At 31.5% G+C, this 24,305-nt stretch overlaps 3 protein-coding genes across 3 annotated transcripts; 1 reads left to right on the forward strand and 2 right to left on the reverse strand.

Moving 5' to 3' along the window:
- Nucleotides 1-244: 244 nt before the first annotated feature.
- LOC121214039 (alpha carbonic anhydrase 7) lies at nucleotides 245-2,890 on the reverse strand. The gene is made up of 7 exons (XM_041087658.1): nucleotides 2,622-2,890; nucleotides 2,309-2,526; nucleotides 1,644-1,753; nucleotides 1,283-1,397; nucleotides 1,029-1,193; nucleotides 614-667; nucleotides 245-534 (listed from the first exon to the last, which is right to left on the reverse strand). Exons 1-7 carry the CDS (start codon nucleotides 2,857-2,859, stop codon nucleotides 460-462), a joined length of 975 nt encoding a protein of 324 aa, XP_040943592.1. The 5' UTR covers nucleotides 2,860-2,890; the 3' UTR covers nucleotides 245-459.
- Nucleotides 2,891-6,687: 3,797 nt separating this feature from the next.
- Nucleotides 6,688-9,413, reverse strand: LOC107903159 (alpha carbonic anhydrase 7). Its single transcript, XM_016829202.2, has 7 exons — nucleotides 9,230-9,413; nucleotides 8,912-9,129; nucleotides 8,719-8,831; nucleotides 8,421-8,535; nucleotides 7,549-7,719; nucleotides 7,299-7,352; nucleotides 6,688-6,916 (listed from the first exon to the last, which is right to left on the reverse strand). Exons 1-7 carry the CDS (start codon nucleotides 9,324-9,326, stop codon nucleotides 6,845-6,847), a joined length of 840 nt encoding a protein of 279 aa, XP_016684691.1. The 5' UTR covers nucleotides 9,327-9,413; the 3' UTR covers nucleotides 6,688-6,844.
- A 9,744-nt stretch (nucleotides 9,414-19,157) lies between these two features.
- Nucleotides 19,158-23,689, forward strand: LOC107905323 (probable pectate lyase 12). The gene is made up of 5 exons (XM_016831954.2): nucleotides 19,158-19,596; nucleotides 19,676-20,136; nucleotides 21,029-21,471; nucleotides 22,707-22,915; nucleotides 23,369-23,689. Exons 1-5 carry the CDS (start codon nucleotides 19,466-19,468, stop codon nucleotides 23,568-23,570), a joined length of 1,446 nt encoding a protein of 481 aa, XP_016687443.1. The 5' UTR covers nucleotides 19,158-19,465; the 3' UTR covers nucleotides 23,571-23,689.
- Nucleotides 23,690-24,305: the final 616 nt, after the last annotated feature.

Here is a 24,305-nt window from a genome sequence, read left to right on the forward strand (position 1 = left end):
TTATGAACTTGAAATAAATGAGTTTTTATGGACCATAAAATAGATATGAAAGATAAAAAAAATTAATATGTATGTTGGGGATCAACTCGTATAAACAACGAATAAGAAAAGTTAAAAAGATCAAACACACAAATTTTACGCGAAAAACTCCTCCAAAGAGGATAAAAATCACGGGTAAAGGAAGCTTCGCCATTGCTAAAACTTGTATAGTAAGGTGAAAAGAAAAGAAACATAAATAAGCTAATTGAACCTTAACTCAATTGGTAACATTTTTATTGTAAAAATGAGGACGTAAATTCGAGCACGTTTGAATTACATATTTTCCTTCGATGCGGAATTATGGGTAGAAATAAATATTATAAAACATTATTTAATTAGAATTTAATACTCAAATATACCAACACTCATATAGCATATAAGATACGTAAAATGGTGTAGTAAATACAGCGTTTTAGATTTTCAGCTGTGGGGACTATGAAGTTCCATCTCTCGTTCATTGTGTGTCTGCACTGGTCTTGCATTTTGTTCTGCATACTGAAAATAAAAATAAAAATAAAAGTTAGAATTTCAGATCATGTTCATCATGGTTTAAGTTAAATTCATGCAAACTTACATCATGAACAGCCTCTCGGATTGCATGTACTTGTTCCTTCGAAACAGTTGCTATCTGGTATTATAGGATCGCATTTTCAGACAATAAATTAAAAAAGAAAACCAAACATGACAAAAAAAAGGCTCTAAAACATGATTCTTAAGAGTGTACACCCTTAACTCATAGGCTAAACCCTAGGGGTCCAATTTGCTTCTATATTCATAGTACTTTTATCTAATGGTCGAATCAATTAGACTATCAATTTTCAGTCTGATTGATTTGATTGGTTTGTCTAATTTAACCATCAATTTAGTCGATTGTATTGTTCACAAATCAGCTGATATTTTATCTTATTTCAAATCAATACATCAACAGATTCTCGATCCAACTGATTTGATCAACTAATCCAATCTAAGTCTCGAAACAATGCTTTTACCTTCTTGTTAATAATCCAAATGACACCTTCAGTGCAAGGAGGGACAGTCAAAGAACCAATGTATCTATAATACTCCACGCCATCAATTTCTATAAGGTTTGGATCAGTCACCCCCATTGATCTTTCTTGGACCTCATCAGTCATATCTGTAATGTTGCTTATGAGCTGCAAAATTTTTCATAATCAAATTAAGGATAAAATCATATTTCCATGATCTACTAATTCTCTATAATCATCATGGATTTTTTTTTCACCTGGGATAGGAAATCATTAGGTGAACCATGTTCGTAAAGTAGTGCAGAAACAGCTAATCCGCTCTTCACATTAGGGTCCGCGGCTTTATGCACCATATGTGCCTCCAACGCATACCTAGTTATACACACACATATATATATATGAACCATATGAACTTTGTGAGTTATATGAAAATTGTGCCACATTATCACATAAAAAAATATTTTTCTAAAACGATTTAAGTAATGATATAGCATAATCTTTGAATGTTACATCATCATAAGGATCAAAATTGAACTTTTTTTTAATCAAATTTAAAGATTAATATGGAAAAAAATTCATAAACAAAGTATGGGAAAGTTGCCAATTAGGGGCAGTGACCTTTTGCCATTAATGGTATGTTCAGAAGGTGAGTGCCAATGAACTTGTAGGAGAACATATTCGATTCCATCGATTGTAATTGAACCCGCTTTATGATCCGGCCATTGAAGCTACATATTCAAAGAACAAAATTGAAAAAAAATATATTTCACAGAGTTATATTAATTCTGTTATGCTTTAGTTCAAATCAAATAATTAATTAAATTTCTTTTAAAATGATAAATTGGTAGAAAATAATATTTTGATATACATTTCACAGGTAAAGGTATCAATGGAGGCCCCTAAAAATTGACAAATTAATTCAAAAAGCAAACTAATCATTCATTTTTACTGCTAAAACATGGCACGTTCAACTAGACTAGTTTTTAACAATAAGAGTGGATGAAATGTTTAACATGGAAAACCAGTTTGCGCTTTGATCTAAGATACATAGGTCTCATTTTTTTTTAGTAAAGGAGGTAAAATGCAATCTAACTCTTAATGCAGAGGCTTTCATGATACTTTTACCTAATTTCACATTATAAATTACATAGGAAATATAGAGACTAAATCCTTAAAACGAATATAGTAGGGACTAAAACCAGAATTTGACCATTTCTAGAAACATGGAAACAATGACATATATAGTTTATTGTGTGTGTGTGTTGGATTGTTGAATTTGTTACCGAAATATCATGGCCCCTGTTTTTGATAATTGATTCTGCAGGCTTGTAATTCTTCTCTAGATTTACAGATTTCGCTATTATTTTCACTCTATCATTTGTTAAATCGATTGGGGACTGCATAGCACCAGTTTTGCAAGCAGCCCATTCTTTCTTAAGATCTCCCCAATGATGTGGCCCTTTCTCACCTTTCTCATTGTAATCGAATTCCCTCTCATCCTCTGCAATTCATTTCATTCTCATATATATACACAATGTATGCAATCCAGAAAAAGAAAAGAAGAAGAAGATAAATGTAGTATGTTTTTGACATTACCTACTTCTTCGTCGTTGCTGGCAACAGAAGCAGAGAAGCAGAGAAACAGAACTGAAAATATGAGAAAAAGTGGAATGAAAACGGGTTGTTTTTGGCCTTTCATGCTTGATCTTTTTGAGGCTACAAAACCCATTGATTCTCTGAAAATGTTGGGGAAGATGGTTTGTGGGGAATGATTATGAAGGATATTTATAGTTTTCTTGGGAAAGTAACAGGTGAATTTTCCTAGGAGTTTCATGGTAACCAATTATTGTTATTGATTTGAGTGGACCTTAATGAACATAGGAAAAACATTTGCCAAAAAGATACACATGGTTGTTACCATGGCCAAAGATAGAAATGTAATTTTATTATTTTAATATCTATATTTTTATAATTTTTAAAGTATTAAATTAAATTTTTATTATTTTTAGAGGGGCCAAAGTGTAATTTTATTTTTATTAATTTAAAATTTCTTAAAATTTAAAAGTACCTAAATAAAAAAATTCCACTTACTATTAATAGAGAAAACTTTAAATAAGATAAGAGGTTGTTTGATTTTGTTTTTATTTTATTCAATTTTATTTTAGTACAAGCAAGCAATTATATACATAGAGATTGAATTTTAAATCTTTATGTCAGATTCTGGTGTCTAATAAGTTTTTCTACCCACCTTCTTTTATTGATTTTCTATCTTTTTCATTTTATTCTATTTCTGTTTTCAATTTTTAAATTTTTTGTTAGATCAAAATCTGATTTCACTTTTGGTTGTATTTGATTCTATTTAATCGGAAAAATTAAAATGGAATGTATAAACGATATCAACTTGAAATTCGATTAAGTTATGGTAGTGAACTAGTGGCATGATAGAGTTTCTATTTTAATTTACCACAATGGGACATGAGTAAATACAATACAATAGACCTGTAAATTTTAATATAAATATAAATATTAGAATTTAAACTTGTTCCAATATGATTGAATCTTTAAAAGTCAACTATCCAAATTTGCTCAATTCAAACTTAAAAACGATTCAAACCAGAAACAACTCGAACTTAAAATTGGCTTGAATAAACTTCAAAATTTGCTCCATCTTTTCATAGGAAAAAAATCTAGTTGCTCAATGATGTGCTATAATTTTTCATATGCAATTAGGCCATTTTTATGCCTACTTTAGCTTGTTTTTTTTTTATTGAAATTGTGTCTTTTAGTTGTTGGTAATTAGAGAAGTTCCATTTAGCATTAATTGCGTTTTTATGTCGTTTTTAGTGTTTTTAGTACTATTCTAGTTTTATGTAGAAAATGGTAGTTTGTCGTGCTTAAATTGGTTATGTAGGAGAGCTAGGAGGATCATGACAAGCAAGGCTTGAGAGATTTTGGTGAAACAAGACAATGTCTCGACTTGACATTGGTCAATGTTGCAACTTAAGTTACTGTTTTGGAATGCTAGGAGATGAGGTCGCGACTTGAAAGATTGTCGAAAATGAGGAGTTGATTCTCAAGCCTGACATCATGACATGAGTTGATCGAAGGCGTGATGTTGAGGTCTCAACTTTGGGCCGCAATGTTGTGACATTATGCTCCATGAAGTCGCGAAGTCGATACCAAACATTAGCCAATGAGGAGTCTTTCGACAATGTCACAACGTTGTGAGGGTGGGGGTCGCAATGTTTAATAGGGAAAATGGACATTTAATATTTTTTAGCCTCCTGCTATAGATATATGGTTTGTATCAGAAATAAAGGACTTCTGGAGAAAAAGGGAGAAGCTTTTAAAGACTTTTGAGAATTAGAAAGAATAGAACAATTCTTGAAGTTTGTTGAGGTTTCCATTTTCAACTCTTTCTTGTGGATGGCAATGTGATTATGGATATCAAAGCAAGCTCCAGCTCTGATTGTGGATTCTTCTTTATGAACGAGCAATTCTAGACTCTTTTCTTTGATTCATTTCCATTCTTTTAATCTTTAGAATGGTTGCATGTGCTTTGAATATCATGATGTGATGGAAATCTTTGATGGTTGATTGGGATGCCAGTTGTTAATTGTGGTTGAGATTCATGTTTGATGGTTGTTTGATTGTATTAATATGCTTAGTAAGCTAGAATTGGTGGCTCTAGTTGAAAAAATAGGTAGATGAGATTAAGCAAAGAGTCTATCGTGTAAAACCTTAACATGATCATACTAAATACTGAGAACGAAAAGTGAACTATACTAATTGAGAGTAAGAGGAGATCCTAGGTGATAATTATTAAGTGTGATTGAGATTGAGAGGAGATTTTCATTTAGGAATGGAAATCAAGACAATCTAATCACGTATGTTAGCTCAATTAATAATTGCACTAATAATCCTTAAATCAAGTTATTAGTTGGCTAGCTAGTAAGTTGTAAAACTAGCTCGTAGTCATCTATCAATCCTTGTGGAGACAAATCCTTGGAATGCTTACAAGAGCATTTCATTGAAAAAAATACTACTATATTAAAACTTGACACCATTATGCTTGCTGTTATTCCATGTTGAAAAGTGAGAAATATGTGTTTTACAAGAGAAATGTACACGTGCTTCGTTAATAGTATTCTCTCATTTTCTTTTGTTTTTTTAGTCCACTTTATCATAGGTTTTTGTTTACATTTTCGTGGTTTTTGTTTTGCCCATTCTGTTTTTCTGAAGATAGTGGTGGTTTTAATTTAAGTTTTAAATTTTTAATCATGTTCTGGAATATATATGAGATTTGTCAAGGTAAGGGTGCCGCCAAACCTATTGAGAACCGTTCTCAGAAGGCTTTAGCATGATAGAGCACAATGATGCAATAGGTCTCTTAGGACTCTTGGCAGTGGTTTCTTTGGTGATTGGAGTATATAGTTAAGTTGATCTAATAATGGTGAGGTTAGGATGCAATTTTCATCAGTTTGATCTAGATGATGCATCTCCAAATTCTTGCAGTGTTGTAGTTACTACCAACTTGTCTTTCTCCTCTTTTGGGATTATTAAATGGATGTGGCATTTGTGCATCAATTTTGTAATGTCATATGAGTCATGTCTTTGTATTCTTATTGTTCATGGTTCCTATTATAATGGAAATATTTTCTTAAAAAAGAAAAGACTTTAACCCAAAATCACTTGAATTCTAAATGACCCAACTCATAAAACTCAATTGACAACTTGAATGAACCGAACCTAGAATAACATGAACTTGAAATGACCTGAACTAATGATAACCCGAATTCTAAATTATCCTAACTAGGAATTGTTTGAAAATTTTAGAATCAGAACTGATGAAGCCAAGATTGACCTAATCCATAATCAACTCAACCCATCCAATTAGGTGACTATCGATGTAGTGTACCCTAATTCATTATTTAAAAAACTTTTATTCAATTGGTTTTTTATGAGAGAAAAAAAATTAATGTAATAAAGTCTTAATGGCACCATTGTTATTGAAACAATTAGAAGAATGTGGATTTGAGGGCGCTTAAGTGTGTGTTTTCCTCTGATTTAAAGGTTGAAGGGGGTTTATGAGTAGAATTAAGCATTGCATCAAGATATATATAATTAGGATAGGATATACAAATGTCTTTGTTACAATTTTTGAGAATCGAGATTAAATTACACAACGTGTAAACACTAAGTGTTAAAACTTTCAGAACCAATACCGAGTTGGCACAATATGGAAACATTGAAGGTTAAAAGTGTTATTACGAAAATTTTGAAACTATCACGTCATGTTTCAATTAATGGCATTTAATGGAAATGGACCAAAAAAAATAAAATTGATAAGTTGAGTAATCATTTTGATGTAATTTACCCAATTCATTGTTTTAAAAAACTTAAATTTATTTTATTTTCTTAGGAGAAAAATATTAATGGAATAAATTAATACCCAATTTTTAATTGTACCTAATCAAAACTCATAAAATTTTATTTTAAGCATCCTAAAACTTAATTGCTATTAACTCTTAGCATTAAGCAAATTCTTTTCGTTAAAAAAGTGAATATTACAAGATATAGAAAAGTAATTAAATTAAGATTTTAAAAGTAATATAAATAGATTGATTGAATTTTAATTCAGTCGGTATTGCAATAGCGAAACTGTGGGTTAAAACGCACTTAACTGTATCATTTTCTATAATATCAAAAAAAAACTATAAATAATATATGACATACAAAATGTATGGACATTTTTATAACATAAATGATTAAAAAAATAAAAGAATTTAAGGGAAAAATTCAGTATAAGCTTCTAGATTTCATATGGGACTGTAAAGTTCTACTTCTCTTTGATTTAGTGGCTGCACTGGTCTTGCATTTTCTTCTGCTTTCTGAAAAAAAAAGGGATCGTACAACAACAAAAATAAAGGTTAGATTTGCTTAGAAATTGCTCATTTCAAGAAGGCTTAATACCTATTTTTGCCCCTAGTGAAATTCTCACTATAACCTTTTTACCATTTTTATTAAAAATGATCTCGTGAAAGATTAAAGTGAGAACTTCACTACAAGTTAACGGGCAAACACATGAGAAGTTTTTTTAAACAGAGATGATGAAGGGGCTAACATGAGCAGAAAAATAATAGAAAATGCCAACATGAGAAGACTTTCATTATAGTACAAAATCCAAAACAAGTATTAATCCTTTCGAGAATGTCGACCATTCTTAAGCTAAATTGATGTTAGAATATCAAATTAATAAGCATCTTTACTCACATCATGCACAAGTACACGGATTGCATGAACTTGCTCCTTTGAAACTTGTTTTACCTACGTAATATAGATTAAAACAACCAAATGAGTAAATTAATTTTCGTACATTGAATCAATGATTACTTTAAACTTAAAAAAAACCCAAAATTACTTTTTTTTACTAATATTAGAGGTACTAGTTTACTTCTAAGTTTATAGTAAGGAACTTGTAATGTAATTTAGGTTTTCCTTAAGGGTCTATTAGATATTATACCTGCTTCTGGACTGACCAAATGACACCTTCAGTGCAAGGAGGGACGGTCAAAGAACCAATGTATCTGTAATACGCCTTGCCACCCATCCTTGTATCAATATGGGTTGGATCAACAAACCCCAATGGCTTTTCATGGATTTCATCATTCGTGGCACTAATCTTGCCTAAGAGCTGCAAAAGAAAATCATAAGCAAAATTAATGATATAAACTGTTGATGACAAAATACAGGTTTGACGGTTTATCAGTTCACTCGAAAAACGAAAGATGGGTAAGAATTTGGGGAGTTTCTGGAGTAGCGGAGAAGAGCTATCCTTTCTCCTAGTTTTCTTTTAGGTTAAGGATGAGCACAATGTAGCAGTTTGTGAGGTGGGATGCCGTTGAGGTCATCCTCAATATTGACAAGGCAAAATTTTCATAAGCAATTAATGATAAAACCTATTGATGGGGAAATACATGTTTGATAGTTGATGGTGGTTCACTCGAAGACCAAAAGCGGCATAGGTGGATAGGGTTGGAAGAGTTTTTGGAGTAGCGGAGAAGGGCTATCCTTTTCTCCTAGTTTTCTTTTATGTTGAGAATGAGGATTTGCTTTTTGTGTCAAAAGGATAGCTTATATAGCTCCCAAGTCCCATGGGACAAGTGTGGGCTGTATAAGGCCATGCGTAGGTCATGTGTCAGTAGCCATGTAGCATTTGGCGAGGTAGGATGATGTTAATCAAGCAAAATTTCCGTGCGTAATGATTGATTTGACGAAGTCGTTCAAGTACGATGGAAACGTACACTAGCTCCACAAATTGATTTGAATTTGGAAGGCATCATCAATATCTCATGTTTGTCTAATTATTTTGGAACTTGATGTTTTTTTGTTTACCTTGGAGAGGAAAGCATCGGGTTTTCCATACTTGTAAAGTAGCCCAACAACAGCTAGATTGTGCTTCACTTTAGGGTCCTTGGCTTGGTGCACCAAATGTACCTCCAAAGCGTATCTAGTTATTGTCCAAAACCATAAATATGTCAACATGGTGAGTTTGGTATAATGAAATAATCTTTCCTCAATCGAATTTGAACTTTGAATGCTACAATAATAATCGTACCAACTAAATTAACCTCAGTAGACTGATACATAGACATTTTAAGTGTTTGTTTAAATGAGAAGAGAGAAAAGGGACCTTCTGCCATCAATGGCATGTTCAGAAGGAGAGTGCCAATGTGCCTGTTGAAGAAAGTATTCTGTGCCATTGATTTTGATTGAACCCGCACTCTTCAGCCAATGAATTTTCAACTATCAAAAGAAAATATTTAATATCTTTTATATCTGTTTTACAATCCATATAATGAATACAATAACCTTCGATTTCTTACCAAAATATCGTGGCCTCGGTTCTTAACAATAAATTCTGTGGGCTTATATAACATATCTAGCCTTCCAGGATTCTTTATTACCTTCGTCTTACGACTCGGAATATCAATTGGTGATTGATTTTTTCCAGTTTTGCAATCAGACCATTCTTTCTTGATATTTCCCCATTGATTGGGTCCTTTCCCACTTTCCTCCGAGTAACTAAATTCTTGTTCATCCTCTGTGCATTCAATTCATATCCATATATATACATACATCAAAATGTACAATGCATGCAAATAAAAAACAAAACAGAACATGTTGTTTGGTTTTGACATTACCAACTTCTTGAGCTGAAACTGAGGTGGAATAGGAGTGAAACAGGGCCGAAAAGATAAGTAAAACATGAATAAAAGCTGGTTTGGTTTGGTTCTTCATGTTTTGATCTTTCAATGCCAAAAAATCAACGGTTTTCTTTTCTTTTTTGTTGGGGGAAAACAGAGTGGAGAAATTTTCTACGATTTTCTTTTCTTTTTTTTCTCAGCAAAGATTCGAATTTATTAAGAAAATTTTTACGATTTTCATGCGTAACCAACCTTTGCTATTAATTTGAATGGACCATAAGAAACCCACTTATTGCTGGTTGTTTTCACTAAGTTAATAAGAAATTTTATATTATTTACTTTTTTTTTCAATTATTAATTATTAATTATTATTATTATAGGTGTGTTGGACACTTTAATTTTTGAGGACACATTTTTTTAAAGAAATATTTTGATTCCAATTTTGCATGGTAACGTGGCTATGTTGTCCATGTCCCCTTGAAATTAGGGTAATTATAATGATATTATTATAACACCTTAACACGAGTTAATATTAAGTTGAAGATGTATAATTTAAAATTACATTGTAACAATATAATTTAATGTTGAAATGGTTGATAACCTTAAACTTGAAATCACCAGATAACATAAATTATAATCTTAATTTTAACTGAGAATTAAGAAGAAGTCGACATCTTTTGTTTTCGAGTTTGTCATAAAAACTTAGCAAAATGGCAAGGATCAAGGTAGAGGTCGAGGTCTGGGTCGGGGTCGAGGTGGAGGTGGAGGTCGATGCAGAGACAAAGGCAGAGGCATCCTTGTTGAAGCTATCCTGGCTATTTGTACTTGCCGGTCCAGGTGAAGGACCTAACTTCGTAAATGTAGAGGTTTATCCTAGATTGCTCGAATAATGGATGAAGGTTTGATGCACAAAGTAGACCATTAATGTAAATTTTTTTTGTACGGTTGCACAACTTGGTTTCCTAGCTATTAGCTGTATTTATGTTATTGAATTAAATAAACATTAAAACTTGTCAATTGAGTCTTAACTTAAATGGTATGGACATTGTTGCCAATACAGGAGAACGTGAGTTCAAGTTCGCTGAAGCTCATTATCCTCCTAATTATAGGTTACGGAGAGACTCTGGATTGTTTTTAAGCATTGTGTCAAAAAACAGACATAATCAGAATCTATAATGAGATTATTCAAAAAAATATATTAAAACTTGTCATAATTTATTTCCACTTATTTCATTTTATGATCATTGTGTTATTCATTTATGCTACATATTATCTCTAGTTCTTTCTTTTTTTAACAATCTCATTATAGATTCTAATCATATTTGTTCTTTTTGACATAATGCCTAGAACTACCCATAGCTCCATCCCAACCCATAAATAGGAGGATAAGATTGAATTCACGTCCTCCTACACTGGCAACAATGCGCATGCCAATCGAGCTAAAACTGAATCGTATGTTTCATATAAATTCTAAAATTTATATATACACCAAAAAGAACTTAAAACTTTGAGAGTTGATATGATCCTTATGAAAATGTACTTCACGTATCTTTTATCTACTTTTACCTATGCATTTAAAATAAATGTGTTAGACTATGTGAATAGCTTAGTAAGTACTCAACTGAATTCAATATTACCATTTATAACTAAATTAAATTTACTTTAACACATATAGTCACTAATCAACTTTCATATTCATATATCAAAATATTTTTCCTATGCCACAAACATAACATAAACACTTAATTCACATATTTCATTTAACATTTAATTCGTGTGTATTACTGGAACCCATATATCATTAAAACATTATTTTTACTTTTACATATATGTTTTGCAGTCCTTAGTGAATCGTAGAGGAGTTAATAATTTCGATGCATTGTAGAGATTCAGGCTAAACACAAACTCCTGGCCTAAAACAAAACTCTGATAACAAGAACTCCAAAAAAAAAAAATTACGAGAACTCTAGTAAACATATCACATAACCCAATACTACTCTCCTAATCCTATCAGAATCCCCGTATCACCAACCCCATTCCCATCCAAATCCCCAACCCCTCTCAACTCCGAAATTATTTATTATCATATATCATATTTTCTCTGAGTTCATTAAGGCATTTATTCACATATCACTTTCATATAATATGCTTGATATGTCATACAGATATCACTTTGTATCATATAAATTATTTACTTTGAATCACATAAATACATTTACTATATTTTTATTTCACATATTCACTTTAGTCACAATTCATCACAACACTTAACACTTTAGGTTTCGTTTCACAACCATTAAGCACTTTACTTTCTTATAACTGTTGGTCAAAACACGTTAGCGAACAAATATAAATATAAATATAAATATTAAATACAAGATCTGAACAAATAATATAAACAAATATTTATATTTATGTAAAACACCAAATCTAAACAAAACAAATTAAATAAATATTTTTATTTATTTATTTAAAACATCATATCTGAAAAATAATTAAATCGATGCTTAAAGTAAGCCACTTGTGAATGATCATATTTGTTCTTTTTGACACAATGCCTAGAACTACCCATAGCCACACCCAATCCATAAATAGGAGGATAATGTGCTTTAATGCACTCGAACTCATGTCCTCCTGCGCATGCCAATCGAGCTAAGACTGAATCAACATGTTATATCTAAATTTTAAAATTTATATATGAGACCTTTATAACGGTATACCATATGCTCAAAATAAATGAGTGATAAATGAGAAATTAATGCTCAAAGTAAGCCACTTGTAAATTGTTGAGAAAAAGAAAATATTAGATCCCACATTGGTTAAATACCAAGTATGAAATATGTATATATATCCGAACTTACTTAAAAGTTATTGATTGATTAAGCTTGAAACCCTAACTCACACGCAAAGGGGTGCAAGTCCAAACCCGCTAGGGTTGGGGGCATGCCCATACGACGTGGGGTGTTTGATTGAGCCATTGGGTACACCATATTATGGGATAAGAGTAAACTTTAGTGGGCTTTATTTTATGGGCCTTAAACTGAACTTTAGACCTCTTAGTAGGGCCATTGATATTTCTCCCCAACAAAAAGCAAATGAATAAACAATATAATTTTGATTATTTATAGGTTACCATATCTATAAACAATGGCGGAGTCAGAAATTTTTTTTGAAAGAGTCGGAATTAAATTGTATATTTTTTAAGATAGTAAAAATACAATTTCATCATTTTAATAGCCTATATATTTATAATTTTGAAAATTTTAAATCAAATTTTTATCATTTTTAGGGACCAAAATATAATTTTACCATTATTAATTTAAAATTTTATAAATTATAAAATGCTTAAATTAAAATTTTACCATTTTGGAATCATAGAACCTAAGTTTCAACTACGCTCGGCCACTGTCTACAAGGGTCTCCAAATTGATAGATAAATTATGATGCTACTCTTATCCCACATTTCACCATGGCGAATCCTTTTCACCAACTATTACTAAAAAGTTTATATTTAACATCACACCTAGAGGTGATCATGGGTCGGGCCGGGTTTGAGCCCGGCCCAGAAAAAATTTTAGGCCTGAGCTCGACTCGAAATATGAGCCTAAAAATTTGTCCAAGCCCGGCCCGAAAAAAATTGCTAAGCCCGAGCTCGGCTCAGCCCGACTCATTAAATTTTACAACACCAAAAAAGTATATATTTAATATATATATTTGATTAAAAAGTATATTTGATTAAAAATAAATATATATTTAATATATAATTCAGGTCGGGCCGGGCCAAAAAGTTTTACCCGAGCCCATCCCGTTTTCTAAACGGGCCTCGTTTTTTGCCCAAACCCATAGTTCGGGCCTATATTTTTATCCGATCCCTCTCATTTTTCGAGCGGACCGTCGGGCTGGACCGGGTAACCCAACCCATGATCACCTCTAATCACACCCATATAAAATCATATTTTAATCAATTTATGCCTTATGAATTATGATTGGGCAGCTCCAAAGGCAAAAGCATAAAGATATTGCAATATTTTTTGTCTAAACGAAATACAAATTATTAAGTAGAGATTGAAAATTATTATTTATTCCCTAAGTTAGATGAAGATACACTAGTTACCCTAAATTTTATTTATTAATTAAGTCTTAAATATAAAATAAATTCTTACTGCATTTATTGGAGGTGCGCTTAGAGATTCAGAGGTAAATTGGCTATATAGATACTCGATGATATTCGGTAAGGATACTAATTTTAAAGTAGAGTCAAGAGCGATTTTAAAAGAATTTCTCATAGCTTGAGAAAAGGGATTTAGACACGTAAAGGTTGAATGTGATAATGCATTACTGGTGGACTTGCTTTTGGCCGGTGGGGGAGATAATAGCAATTTGGTCAAGTTACGTTTGTTGCATCAGAGAAGGAGGTGGAAAGTAAGAATTCACCATATACCGAGGAATCATAATGGGGTTATCGATCAAATGGCTAAGTGTACTGCAACCAGAAGTTCAAGTTTTTGCAGATGTTCAACGATCCCCCAGTTACGGCGAAAGGCTTATTGTTTGCTGATCGAGTTGTATTGATGTCGAGTTAAATTTTAACCGGTTGATGTTTTCGCTTTATGTTATTCCTTTGTTCCGAAAAAAAAAGAATTCAACCTTTATTGATTACTTATTGTTATACTATTTTTGTATTTCCATTCTTATTTATTCACTAATTTTCAATATAATTAGTTACAAGAGTATATTTAAACTATATATAAAAGTCCAATAAAATTTACTGACTACATCTTGACTTAGATTGTCCATAAAAGAAGAAGAAGAAGAAGAATGCTTATATAATTACAAAAAAAAAGTAGAGTATTATAATGTATATCTGACATGCAAACATTTGAAATAGTGTCATAAATTTTCAAAGTTATGGGACCTCACCCTGCCAAATATTAATCAAAAGAGTCAATAAAGTAATCTTTCAGTGGTCCCTCATGTATTTTTCTTTAAACAAGTGGGTCCATTTACTAAATAATTTTATAAAACACAAAATCATGTCCCCAGTCCATTCTTTAAAAAATGGGTATAATTCATTCTTTAGCAAAATAAGATTTAAGTGATTACCTTGAATACCTACCTGGTTTAAGATTCATGTTTAAAGTTTGTGACTGTTCTTCTTAATGACGTCGTCTTTAAGGTTAAACCTACATTTTCTTTTCAGGAATGCGTATTTGAATCTTATTTGTGAAATTATTCTTTTTCATTAGAATAATAGGGTAAAACCCGAACAACAAACGCAATTAATACTACTCAAATCCAGACCACATTGAAATGATAAATACCTTTGACCATCATACTATCACGTGAGATTTAATTTATGTTTGTGGTTTTAGGTCTACTTGAGTGGTTGCTTTACATATTGATGAGGAAAAGAAAATGAAAACAGTTTGTTTATCAAAAAACAATAATAATATTCAAAGGAAGAATTTCGTTATCCATGATTTGATAGTATTCGGTGCTTTGCCAATTTTTTGGATTTTTCTTTTTTCTTTTTCTGAATCCAAAGTATATTACATCAACCACTTTGACAAATTTATCACAAGCCATATATATGGGTGAAATTCCACATCAGCTATAATTTAGTTTGATTGATTTTAATTTTGAAATTTTAGACTTGATTCAGTGATAATGGTTAAATTTATTTGATTAGATTTTATTAGTAATTTCGTATTATATGCTTAAAATTGTAGATTTGGTCGTTCTTAGTCGCTATATTTTTCGAATTTTCAAAATTTCAATTTTAGTGCAAACAACTGTCGTTAAATTTATTAACTAGTTTTTTTTAAATAATATGTGAAAATAGTAAACTGGTATAACATTACATGTATAATAATAAATTTGTCACATCAAAATTTAAAAATAGTAAAATTTAATAAATTTAGTAGTTATCATTTAATCTTAATTAAATTTTAAAATTTTAAAATTTTAAAAAAATCTAAATTAAAATATAAGGACTAAATATACAATTTATACCATATATATAGTTTAAAAAAGCATAGATAGATGCATGTTAGACCTATTTCCTATATTGGATATAGCTTTTGACTTTTGGATAAACGAGTGCTTAAATTCTTTTATATAGTCTTCACTACGATTAATGCATGCTATTGAGGACCCCCAAGCTATTACAAAGCCGAAAGAAGAAAATATATATTATGTAGCGGATTCAGCTTCAGCTCGATTGATATTAGTATTGTTATTAATATAAAAGGACGTAGGTTTAAGTACGTTAAAGTGCATTATTATTCCATTTAAGGGTCGGGAAAAAACTATGAGTAATTTTAGGTATTATATAAAAAACGTAGATATGATAAAAAAAAATCCATAATAAGAGTAAGATTAAGTATATATATTATGTTAGTGAAGTAAAACTTTTATTAAAATGTAAATTTTATTTATATATTTTTTTCTTCAAAAGTAGAATAAGATTTTGTAAATATCCAGCAGCCATTAGGGCCGCAATGGTGGCTAACGCCGCTCCTTTTTCTCCCAAGTTGTACAATCTTTTTCTATTTTAGTAGGGGATTAAAAAGTAAAGTGAGAAATTTTAGTTTTTTTACTTTTTTTTTTATTTTTAAAATTTAATTTCAATTGTTAACGTTATTAGAAAAAATTTACTAAAATTGTTGGTATGAGATTTTAAAATAAAAAAAAATTCCGTTTTGTTTTCTTTGGGTTACTTTTTCTTGTTTTATTAATTGCTTTCGTAGTGATTTTTTGGTCGATAAGTTTCGCTGGGTGGTAATAAGCGAAAACATGTGTGTAAGTAAAGTTTGTTTCGCTTTCTCTAAAAGCGGTGACAGTGGCAATAGTCTACTCTATTTTCTCTAAAAGCGGTGACATCTAGCATTGTCATTGTTAACCAGAGTTCAATATTAGCGCAATCTAACTGTGGCGGGGGCTAAAATGCTATTATTAGTGATTGATCACGATGGTTCATTTCTGGTAGTTTTTCGGTGTTGTCAATTTAATTATCCTTACTTTGTATATCTCTCTCTTCCACATGGACACAACATCCAACTATTAGAATAATGTGAACAAGCTATTATTAGCGGTTAATCATGATGGTGTATTTCTTTGATCAGACGTTTTTCCTGCTTGTACTTGGTGGACTGTATCGTCACTATAATTTGTTAACACGTTAATTTTTATGTTTCATTTTAAAAACTTTTACAAATGATCTACCCTTAAACTAATTGGTTATTAGTAGAACTTGGGTTTAACTTAAATTGATAGTAGGGTTCCATAAGTTCAAAATTGAGGAATGAGTTGCACTTTCTTGAGGGATACATAGAGTAAAAAAGTATGAGAAAAATGGCAGTTAACAGTTAGATCCATTCATGATTTGTTTTAATAAATGTTTGTTTATTTGTCCCCATGCATGTCCATAAAAAGAAGAGCATTGAACAGGCAATGCCAATGCCCAATGCCCTTTAGGACAGACCCGGATTCATCGCTGACCACGCCTCTCTTCTATTTTGTATTCTTTTAACTTATATAAATCATTATTTGGGTTTAATTTTTTTAAAAATTATCCTTAAATTTGATAATTATTTTTATATTAGAGCTTAAACAAATAAATTAAATGCACTAAAAATATTAAAATAAATATTTCTCAAAAATTAAAAATACATTAAAAAAAGTCATTATACTTAAATAACACTAAGATAATTGTAATTTAGCAAGCAAATGCATCTAACATGGTAGCAAAATTAATAATAAAACAAGAGTTATCCAATATCCAAATAATAACAACAAATAGTAGCAATCCAATAGCAAGATGCCAGCAAACAACAACAAAACAACATTAAACAATAGCAAAAAGAATTTAGGCAAATTCAAACCGGGTTAAGCTCGAGCCAAAAAATCTTACCCAATGCCCAATCTATTTAGAAAACGGGTATTATTTTTTGGTTCAAGCCCATTTTTCGAACCTATATTTTATCCAAACCCTCCCATTTTTTGGATAGACCTTCAAACCTGAACGGATGACTTGACCCATGATCAGATTTACATATTGATTACCATACCAACCATCATTAAAAAATTAATATTTTAACCAGAATTTTTATTAAATATAATTTTTATTTTTATTTTTTTATAATATCTAAACCACAACCGAAATTAATTGACTGTATATTTTTCTTAAAGTCTAGATTCTAGAATCTATGCTAGTCAATTTTATTAGAATGTTCTTTTTTCTTCAATGGAAATTTCAATAGGATCTTTTTCTTTATCCATTTACTCAAATTTGGCACATCATTAATGTCGCACTCTTTAGGGTCATCTATGCAAAAATATCATATTTTGATGTACATTGTATAGTGTGTATATATATAATCATGTAAAAATGTTCAAAATAGCCGAAAATATGTAAAAAAAAATTCAAACTATTTAGAGATAAATATTAGATTTACACATAAATTTTGGTCTAATGTATAATTTGATACACAAATTTTGATTTGGTACAATTATATATATGGAACTTGAATTATGGTTCATATGTATACATAAAAATTTGATCTTATTCAATTGTACACACTTGAAGAAATTAATACATACATTTATTTTTATATTGGATTAATATAATTGTTTGAGGATGCAATATATCAACGTAAATAGTGCTAGTTCGATATTATTGTTAATGATTTGGAAAAACTGAATCAAATCGAAATTTTGTGTATAAAATCATACAAGATCAACGTTCATGTATAATATTACACATCGGATTAAAGTTCATGCATAGTTTTGATATTTATCCTAACTATTTAACTACTCTCGACTCTTGTTTAATGTGTTGTAGTACTTTATTGTTGAGAGAACGGACTCTTTTGAAGGAAACTTCATCCTAATAAATAAAATGTTGAAATTTGAAGAGTTCACACGTGACCTAATCTTAAATGAGACAATTTCGAAAATTCTAACACATACATTACGCGAATGTCAATGTTACACATGTCAGATGGAAGTTTATACTATGGTAGATTTTTAGTTGTCCTTCAAGTATTGTTCCACACTTCATCATCAGAATCAATCCTCTCTACGCCATCGGATAGAAAAGAGAGGATTAATTGGTAATATTCATAGAATTCAAGGAAGCCAGAATAACCCATTCACTTGGTTGTTGTATGAATATGTTAAACAACATTATCTTGAAATTAAAAACACAAAGACTAAGTTTTTAAAGTTTGGAAGAATATAACCGATTGAGTCTTAACTCAACTGGCATGGATATTGTTGCCAATGCAGGAGTACATGAGTTTGAATGCGTTGAAGCGCATTATCTTCCTATTTATAGGTTGGGGAGGGGCTTTTGATAATTTTAGGTATTGCTCAAAAAGTTTGGGCAATATTGAAAAATTTTGGAAGCATTAGACATGAAACCAATGTTGTCTGAAGCAAACCGGACCGATTCGGGTATATGTCTAAAGAGAGACAAAAAAAATTTAGTTGAATTGGTTTTTATAATGGGTTAAATCACTTTTTGGGGCTTCGACTTGGTAACTTTTCCTACATTGGAGCCTGAAAATTTTCTTTTATTCGAATTAGGCTTTGAGCTTGACAGTTGTTCCTACATTGGGGCTTGAACTTTTTTTAGGCATAATGTGAGAACAATTGCCAAGTTTAAGTCTCAAATAGTTATTTAACTCTTTTATAATTTTTATAGTATTTTTAAAATTTTTAATAATTTATTTTTCTAAACGAATTGTACCAGAAATTAATAGTACGACTAATTCAACCATACAACAAGACATGGCATAAAACAAGTTTGGGAAGTGGGAAGTGGGAAGTGGGAAATGGGAAATGGATAGAGGAATATTCATGCTAGTATGCAAGAAGCTCGACTTTAAAACAAAATCTCTAAAGATCTGCTCCCTGTTCCCTGCTCATAAACGGCTCCTCCATTTCACTTATTACCCACTCTACTTTAAACCAACTATATCCTCCAATAAAATGACCAAAAAAAAACTCCCTCCATTACCCACCATTATCAATAAAGCTTTTTTGCTACAACACCATTTTCCTCGAGTGAAGTGAGCCTTATTTCTCTCCCTTCCCTCCCCTTTTTAGTCTCAATGAAACCCCAAAAAGTCCATTATTACAATGATTATAAAGCAAAGTGCATATGAACCACACTGTTACTAAAACAAACCCTAAAATCCCCAAACACACACTAGTGTTGTAATACAAACAATGTTGCCCATCAACTGCATTGTCTTGTTCTTCCTCCTCTCCTCATTTTTTCCCTTCACTATATCCACATTCAACCTCACCTTTCCCATCCCACATCCCAATCCCAACGAAGTTGCTCAAGAAGTTCAAAGGTATGTATATATACATATGTATGTGTATAGATATATCAATGTTCATCACAATAGTTTCGTTTTTTTTCACCTGTTGTAGGAGAGTAAATGCTTCGATTTCAAGGAGGGAAACCTTACAAACAACCCAAAAAGATATATCCAGTTGTTTAACAGGTAACCCCATTGATGATTGTTGGAAATGTGACCCTGATTGGCCTAACAATCGACAACGGTTAGCCGATTGTGCGATCGGTTTCGGTCAATACGCTAAGGGAGGCAAAGGTGGTGAGTATTACATCGTGACGGATTCGTCCGATGACGATGCCGTGACACCAAAGCCAGGAACACTTAGGTATGCAGTGATACAAGAAGAGCCATTGTGGATTGTGTTCCCTAGTAATATGCACGTTAAGCTCAAACAAGAACTTATATTTAATAGCTATAAGACATTGGATGGACGTGGGGCTAATGTGCATATTACCGGCGGTGGGTGTATTACTTTGCAATATATCAGCAATGTCATTATCCATAATATACACATCCACCATTGTTATCAATCAGGTATGGAATGTTTTTTTTTTTGCATTAAATTTGCTGATATGAAATAATTACACTGGTAGAGCTGGTTGTAGAAATTGATTATCAGAAATATTTGTGTTTTTTATATTCATGCTCGACATTTTCTTCTGAAAACTCTTCAAATACATGAAAAATTTCAAAATAAAAAAAAATTAAAGATACCCACATCTGATACTTTCACCTGAGTCCAAGTAAGATAACTCTGGAGCTCTTTTTTTTTATTGTTATTAGGCTAAAAGAGTACTTGAAATAGTTTGTTTACGGTTTATATTTGACGTTTGTGACTGTTTTTTATATTAATATCGTTTTTAATATTCGAATTTATAACCCTCTTTGAAAATGTAATGTGCCATTGATAATGTAGATTTTCTAATACAACTAAATTAAAATATATCAATGGTAAAACACATTACATCCTTAGAGAGGATTCGGATTCAAATTTTAGACATCACATTGTTAAGAATAATATTTTAGTCCCAGAAATAAAATATTAATACACATTTTATGGATATAGAATAACTTGCTAATGTAGATTATATGATTGATTTCCCTTCACTTTTTTGAACCAAAATATCCTATAATTAAGTTGTGGGGATCTTTTCCCTTTCTTTTCTGAAAGTAGGGGTCCCAGATAAAAAAAAAAAGGGTAAATTACTGTGAAAGTCACTTAAATAAGAGTTTTTTGGGGTCTTCGATCAATTATTTAATTTGTCTTTTTTATCGCCAGTTGGCTAATGTAAAAATAAAAACACCTAAAAGTTCATTCAAGATGGATGACCAAATAAGACAAAATTGAATAGTTAAGTTAGTATTAATGTAATTTACTTTTTTTTTTCTTTAATATCTTTGATGTTGGAGTAATGTTGGATTACAGGTGAGGCAAATGTAAGATCAAGTCCAACACATTTCGGGTGGAGAACAGAATCAGATGGTGATGGGATCTCCATCTTTGGAGCAAAAGACATATGGATAGATCATTGCTCCTTATCACATTGCAAAGATGGGTTGATTGATGCAGTGATGGGATCAACAGGGATCACCATATCAAACAATTTCTTCTCTCATCACAATGAAGTGATGTTGTTGGGTCATAGTGATGAGTATGAGCCTGATTCAGGGATGCAAGTCACCATTGCCTTTAACCATTTCGGTGAAAAGCTGGTCCAAAGAATGCCTAGGTGCCGACGAGGGTACATTCATGTGGTTAATAATGATTTCACTCAATGGGAGATGTATGCTATTGGTGGTAGTGGAAACCCCACCATTAATAGCCAAGGGAACCGTTATACTGCCCCTACTAATCCCAATGCCAAACAGGTAAAAAACTGGGTTAATATAAGTTTTAGTCCCTGAATTTGGCAATAAGTTCACTTTGGAATCTGTATTTTTTTGTCATCAAATTTTGATAAATCCAAGTTCAAGGATCAAACTAGACCTAGTTGCCAAGTTCAAGTAAAAAAATAGATTTAAAAAAAAGTAGGTACCAAAGTTACCTTAATTGTCAAATTTAGGGACTAAAACTTATATTTAACCCCAAAAAAAACCCTTACACTACTTGCTTTTTATTATGTTTGAAAATAAACCTGTAATAATAGAAAATTAAGTTCACTTTGATACTTATATATTTTTTATCTAAACTTTGACAATTAAGTTCATTTTGGTCCTTGAACTTAGTAGAAGTACACGTCATTGGAATTCAATTCAAAGACGAAAATGAACCTAGTTGTCAAGTTTAAGTACCAAAGTAGGCAAAAAAAAAATAGAAGTATCAAAGTGGACCTAATAGCCAAATTCAGGGACTAAAACTTATATTAACCCCAAAAACCCTTTACACTAATTGCTTTTTTGGAATGTTTGAAAATAAGCCTGTAATTACGGGAAATTATGTTTGGTTGGTTTTTCAAGGTGGGGTCTTTTGAAAGTGAAAGTACTTGAGAAGGTTTTGAAGGGTCTATTTTTTATTTATTTAAAGCTGGAAACCATGGCTGCAACTTTGGACATAGTTTGGAATCTTTTCTACACTTTCCAATGAGAGATAAGGTCTTTCATGAAACAGTTACTAGCATCCTTCTTGGTTCATTAAAACAAAAGGGTTCCATGTAGCTATATCTTGCTTTTCTTTTTTCTTAAACTTTTGGTTAAATTATTTAATGGGTCCTTGTAGGTGGTATCTATTTAAAGTTTTCATTACAGTGAGATCCCATAGGATTCTTTTAAATCAACCTTCAATCATCTCGGAGTTTATCTTTTAACTAATTTAACTGGTTTCTACACTAAAGAAGTAGAGAAATTGATTTCCAAGAAAAAGCAACGTACTCGATATTTGATTTAACAAGTGCTAAGTCACCAGCACAATTTTATAATTTTTGACATGGTTCAATCAAACGACTATAGTCTCTTCATTTTTGACTTTTTAACCATAGTAGTTGATTTAGAAAAGATCCTTCGGGATCTTACTCTATTAAGATCTCACCTTAAACGTTACTCTCCTTGTACATTATGAGCAATTTAGTATTATTAAGATTTTTATAGTGGTAATGATGGCGGTGTAGGTAACAAAGAGAGTGGACACAGATGAAGGAGATTGGAAAGGGTGGAATTGGAGATCAGAAGGTGATGTAATGGTGAATGGAGCTTTCTTTGTTGCCTCCGGTGAAGGTGTTGAGTTTAAGTATGAAAAAGCTTATAGTGTTGAGCCTAAATCAGCTGTCCTCATTGACCAACTCACCATGCACTCCGGTGTTCTTGGAGTTGGCGGCAGGTATGTTTTCGAGTTCAAATTATTTCGAATTTTAAAAATTTGATACCCGGATTGTTTGAATTTTGAGCATTTGGGTTCATGAGGGGTTAACCCACATAACATTTTGATGGGGGTTACGGCTTTTTTCTCAAAACCTTGTATTAGGGGTGAGGAAAGTTTTGTTAAAAGTTGACGGTAAATTCGACTTAATTGTACATAATCAAATTGTACACAAATTAATTGAATACCAACTCAATTAAGAAATTAATAAAATATCCTTTTAGACATAATAATTTATTATCTTTCTAGTCCCTTGGCCATCCCCATCAACCATCTTTGAGTCCCAACTCTCAACAAGGTTGGTGGGAAATGATTTGAGCTTAGGCGCCTTAGCACTAAAAAGGACAATGTACATGTTTCAACAATAATAAGTAGATGAAAATCTAAAATTTTGAAATGAAATGATGAAAACAGGGACAACAATTTGGGGAAGTGGAGCAGCGGAGTCAACGGCGATGGAAGCGATTTCGGCTCGGGTGAAGACGAAGACGATGACTATTCCGATGACATGTCGGGAAGCAACATACCGTTTTCAACTGCATTTTTACCTCTTTTCATTGCAATGTCAAGCTTTTTGTTGTTGTGTTTTGAACCTATTACATCACCCATGTTGTGACAAAGAGGACCAAGTTTAAAATCACTTGGTTTCACTTCTAAATTGTTGTACCAGCTTTCAAAGAAGAAGAAAATGGCTGGCCTTCTCATTTATCTGAATTCACCAATTAACTTCCTCAATTAATGCTCCCTCTCTCTCTCTCTCTCTCTCTCTCTCTTCTATTAAAAAGATTAGGTGGTACCCGAGTCTTTCATGAAGCTTTTTCAATGGTTGCTGACCAGATACGATTAGATAGATGTTTTTTGTTGTCCAACCATTGCTGCTCGTAATTGATATTTCTTTTTAATTTGTTACCAAAAAAAAAGAAAGATTAGGTAAAAAACTTATTTTGTTTCTCTCAATTTCGATATTAAGCAACTTGGTTTCTTTTAAAAATTTGAGTAATTTAGACGGTATCAATTTCAAAAAATGAGAAACTAAGGATAAATAATCTGTTAATATTTTCTTTTGTCGATTGTACATTTTTTATTGGTATAATAATAAATTTAGCCTTCAAAATTTACACATTTTGTCAATTTGGTCATGATTTAATAAATTTAGCCCGTAATATTTATATATTCTGTCAATTTAGTCTTGATTTAACAAATTTATCTCACAACATTTTCACGGAATATATAAACATCGAGGGCTAAGTTTGCTATTGTACCAATTAAATTTAGGGTAAACTACCAAAATAGTCGCTTTTGTTTACCTCAAATTACATTTTAATCACTTATGTTGAAATGTACGTTTTAG

This window comes from Gossypium hirsutum, chromosome D01, assembly GCF_007990345.1.
Source record: "Gossypium hirsutum isolate 1008001.06 chromosome D01, Gossypium_hirsutum_v2.1, whole genome shotgun sequence".
Taxonomy (NCBI): Eukaryota; Viridiplantae; Streptophyta; class Magnoliopsida; order Malvales; family Malvaceae; genus Gossypium; species Gossypium hirsutum.

What these genes read in the sequence shown, in the direction of transcription:
- LOC121214039 (XM_041087658.1), bottom strand. Translation starts at nt 2,859, where the DNA reads ATGAAACTCCTAGGAAAATTCACCTGTTACTTTCCCAAGAAAACTATA. An exon ending in CTAATGATTTCCTATCCCAG is followed by an intron (nt 1,194 to 1,282) that starts GTGAAAAAAAAA and finishes AAAATTTTGCAG; the next exon opens with CTCATAAGCAACATTACAGA. An exon ending in TTTGGATTATTAACAAGAAG is followed by an intron (nt 668 to 1,028) that starts GTAAAAGCATTG and finishes CTATAATACCAG; the next exon opens with ATAGCAACTGTTTCGAAGGA.
- LOC107903159 (XM_016829202.2), bottom strand. Translation starts at nt 9,326, where the DNA reads ATGAAGAACCAAACCAAACCAGCTTTTATTCATGTTTTACTTATCTTT. An exon ending in AGTTTCAGCTCAAGAAGTTG is followed by an intron (nt 9,130 to 9,229) that starts GTAATGTCAAAA and finishes TTGAATGCACAG; the next exon opens with AGGATGAACAAGAATTTAGT. An exon ending in TTTGGTCAGTCCAGAAGCAG is followed by an intron (nt 7,353 to 7,548) that starts GTATAATATCTA and finishes TATATTACGTAG; the next exon opens with GTAAAACAAGTTTCAAAGGA.
- LOC107905323 (XM_016831954.2), top strand. Translation starts at nt 19,466, where the DNA reads ATGTTGCCCATCAACTGCATTGTCTTGTTCTTCCTCCTCTCCTCATTT. An exon ending in CTAATCCCAATGCCAAACAG is followed by an intron (nt 21,472 to 22,706) that starts GTAAAAAACTGG and finishes ATGGCGGTGTAG; the next exon opens with GTAACAAAGAGAGTGGACAC. An exon ending in GTTCTTGGAGTTGGCGGCAG is followed by an intron (nt 22,916 to 23,368) that starts GTATGTTTTCGA and finishes TGATGAAAACAG; the next exon opens with GGACAACAATTTGGGGAAGT.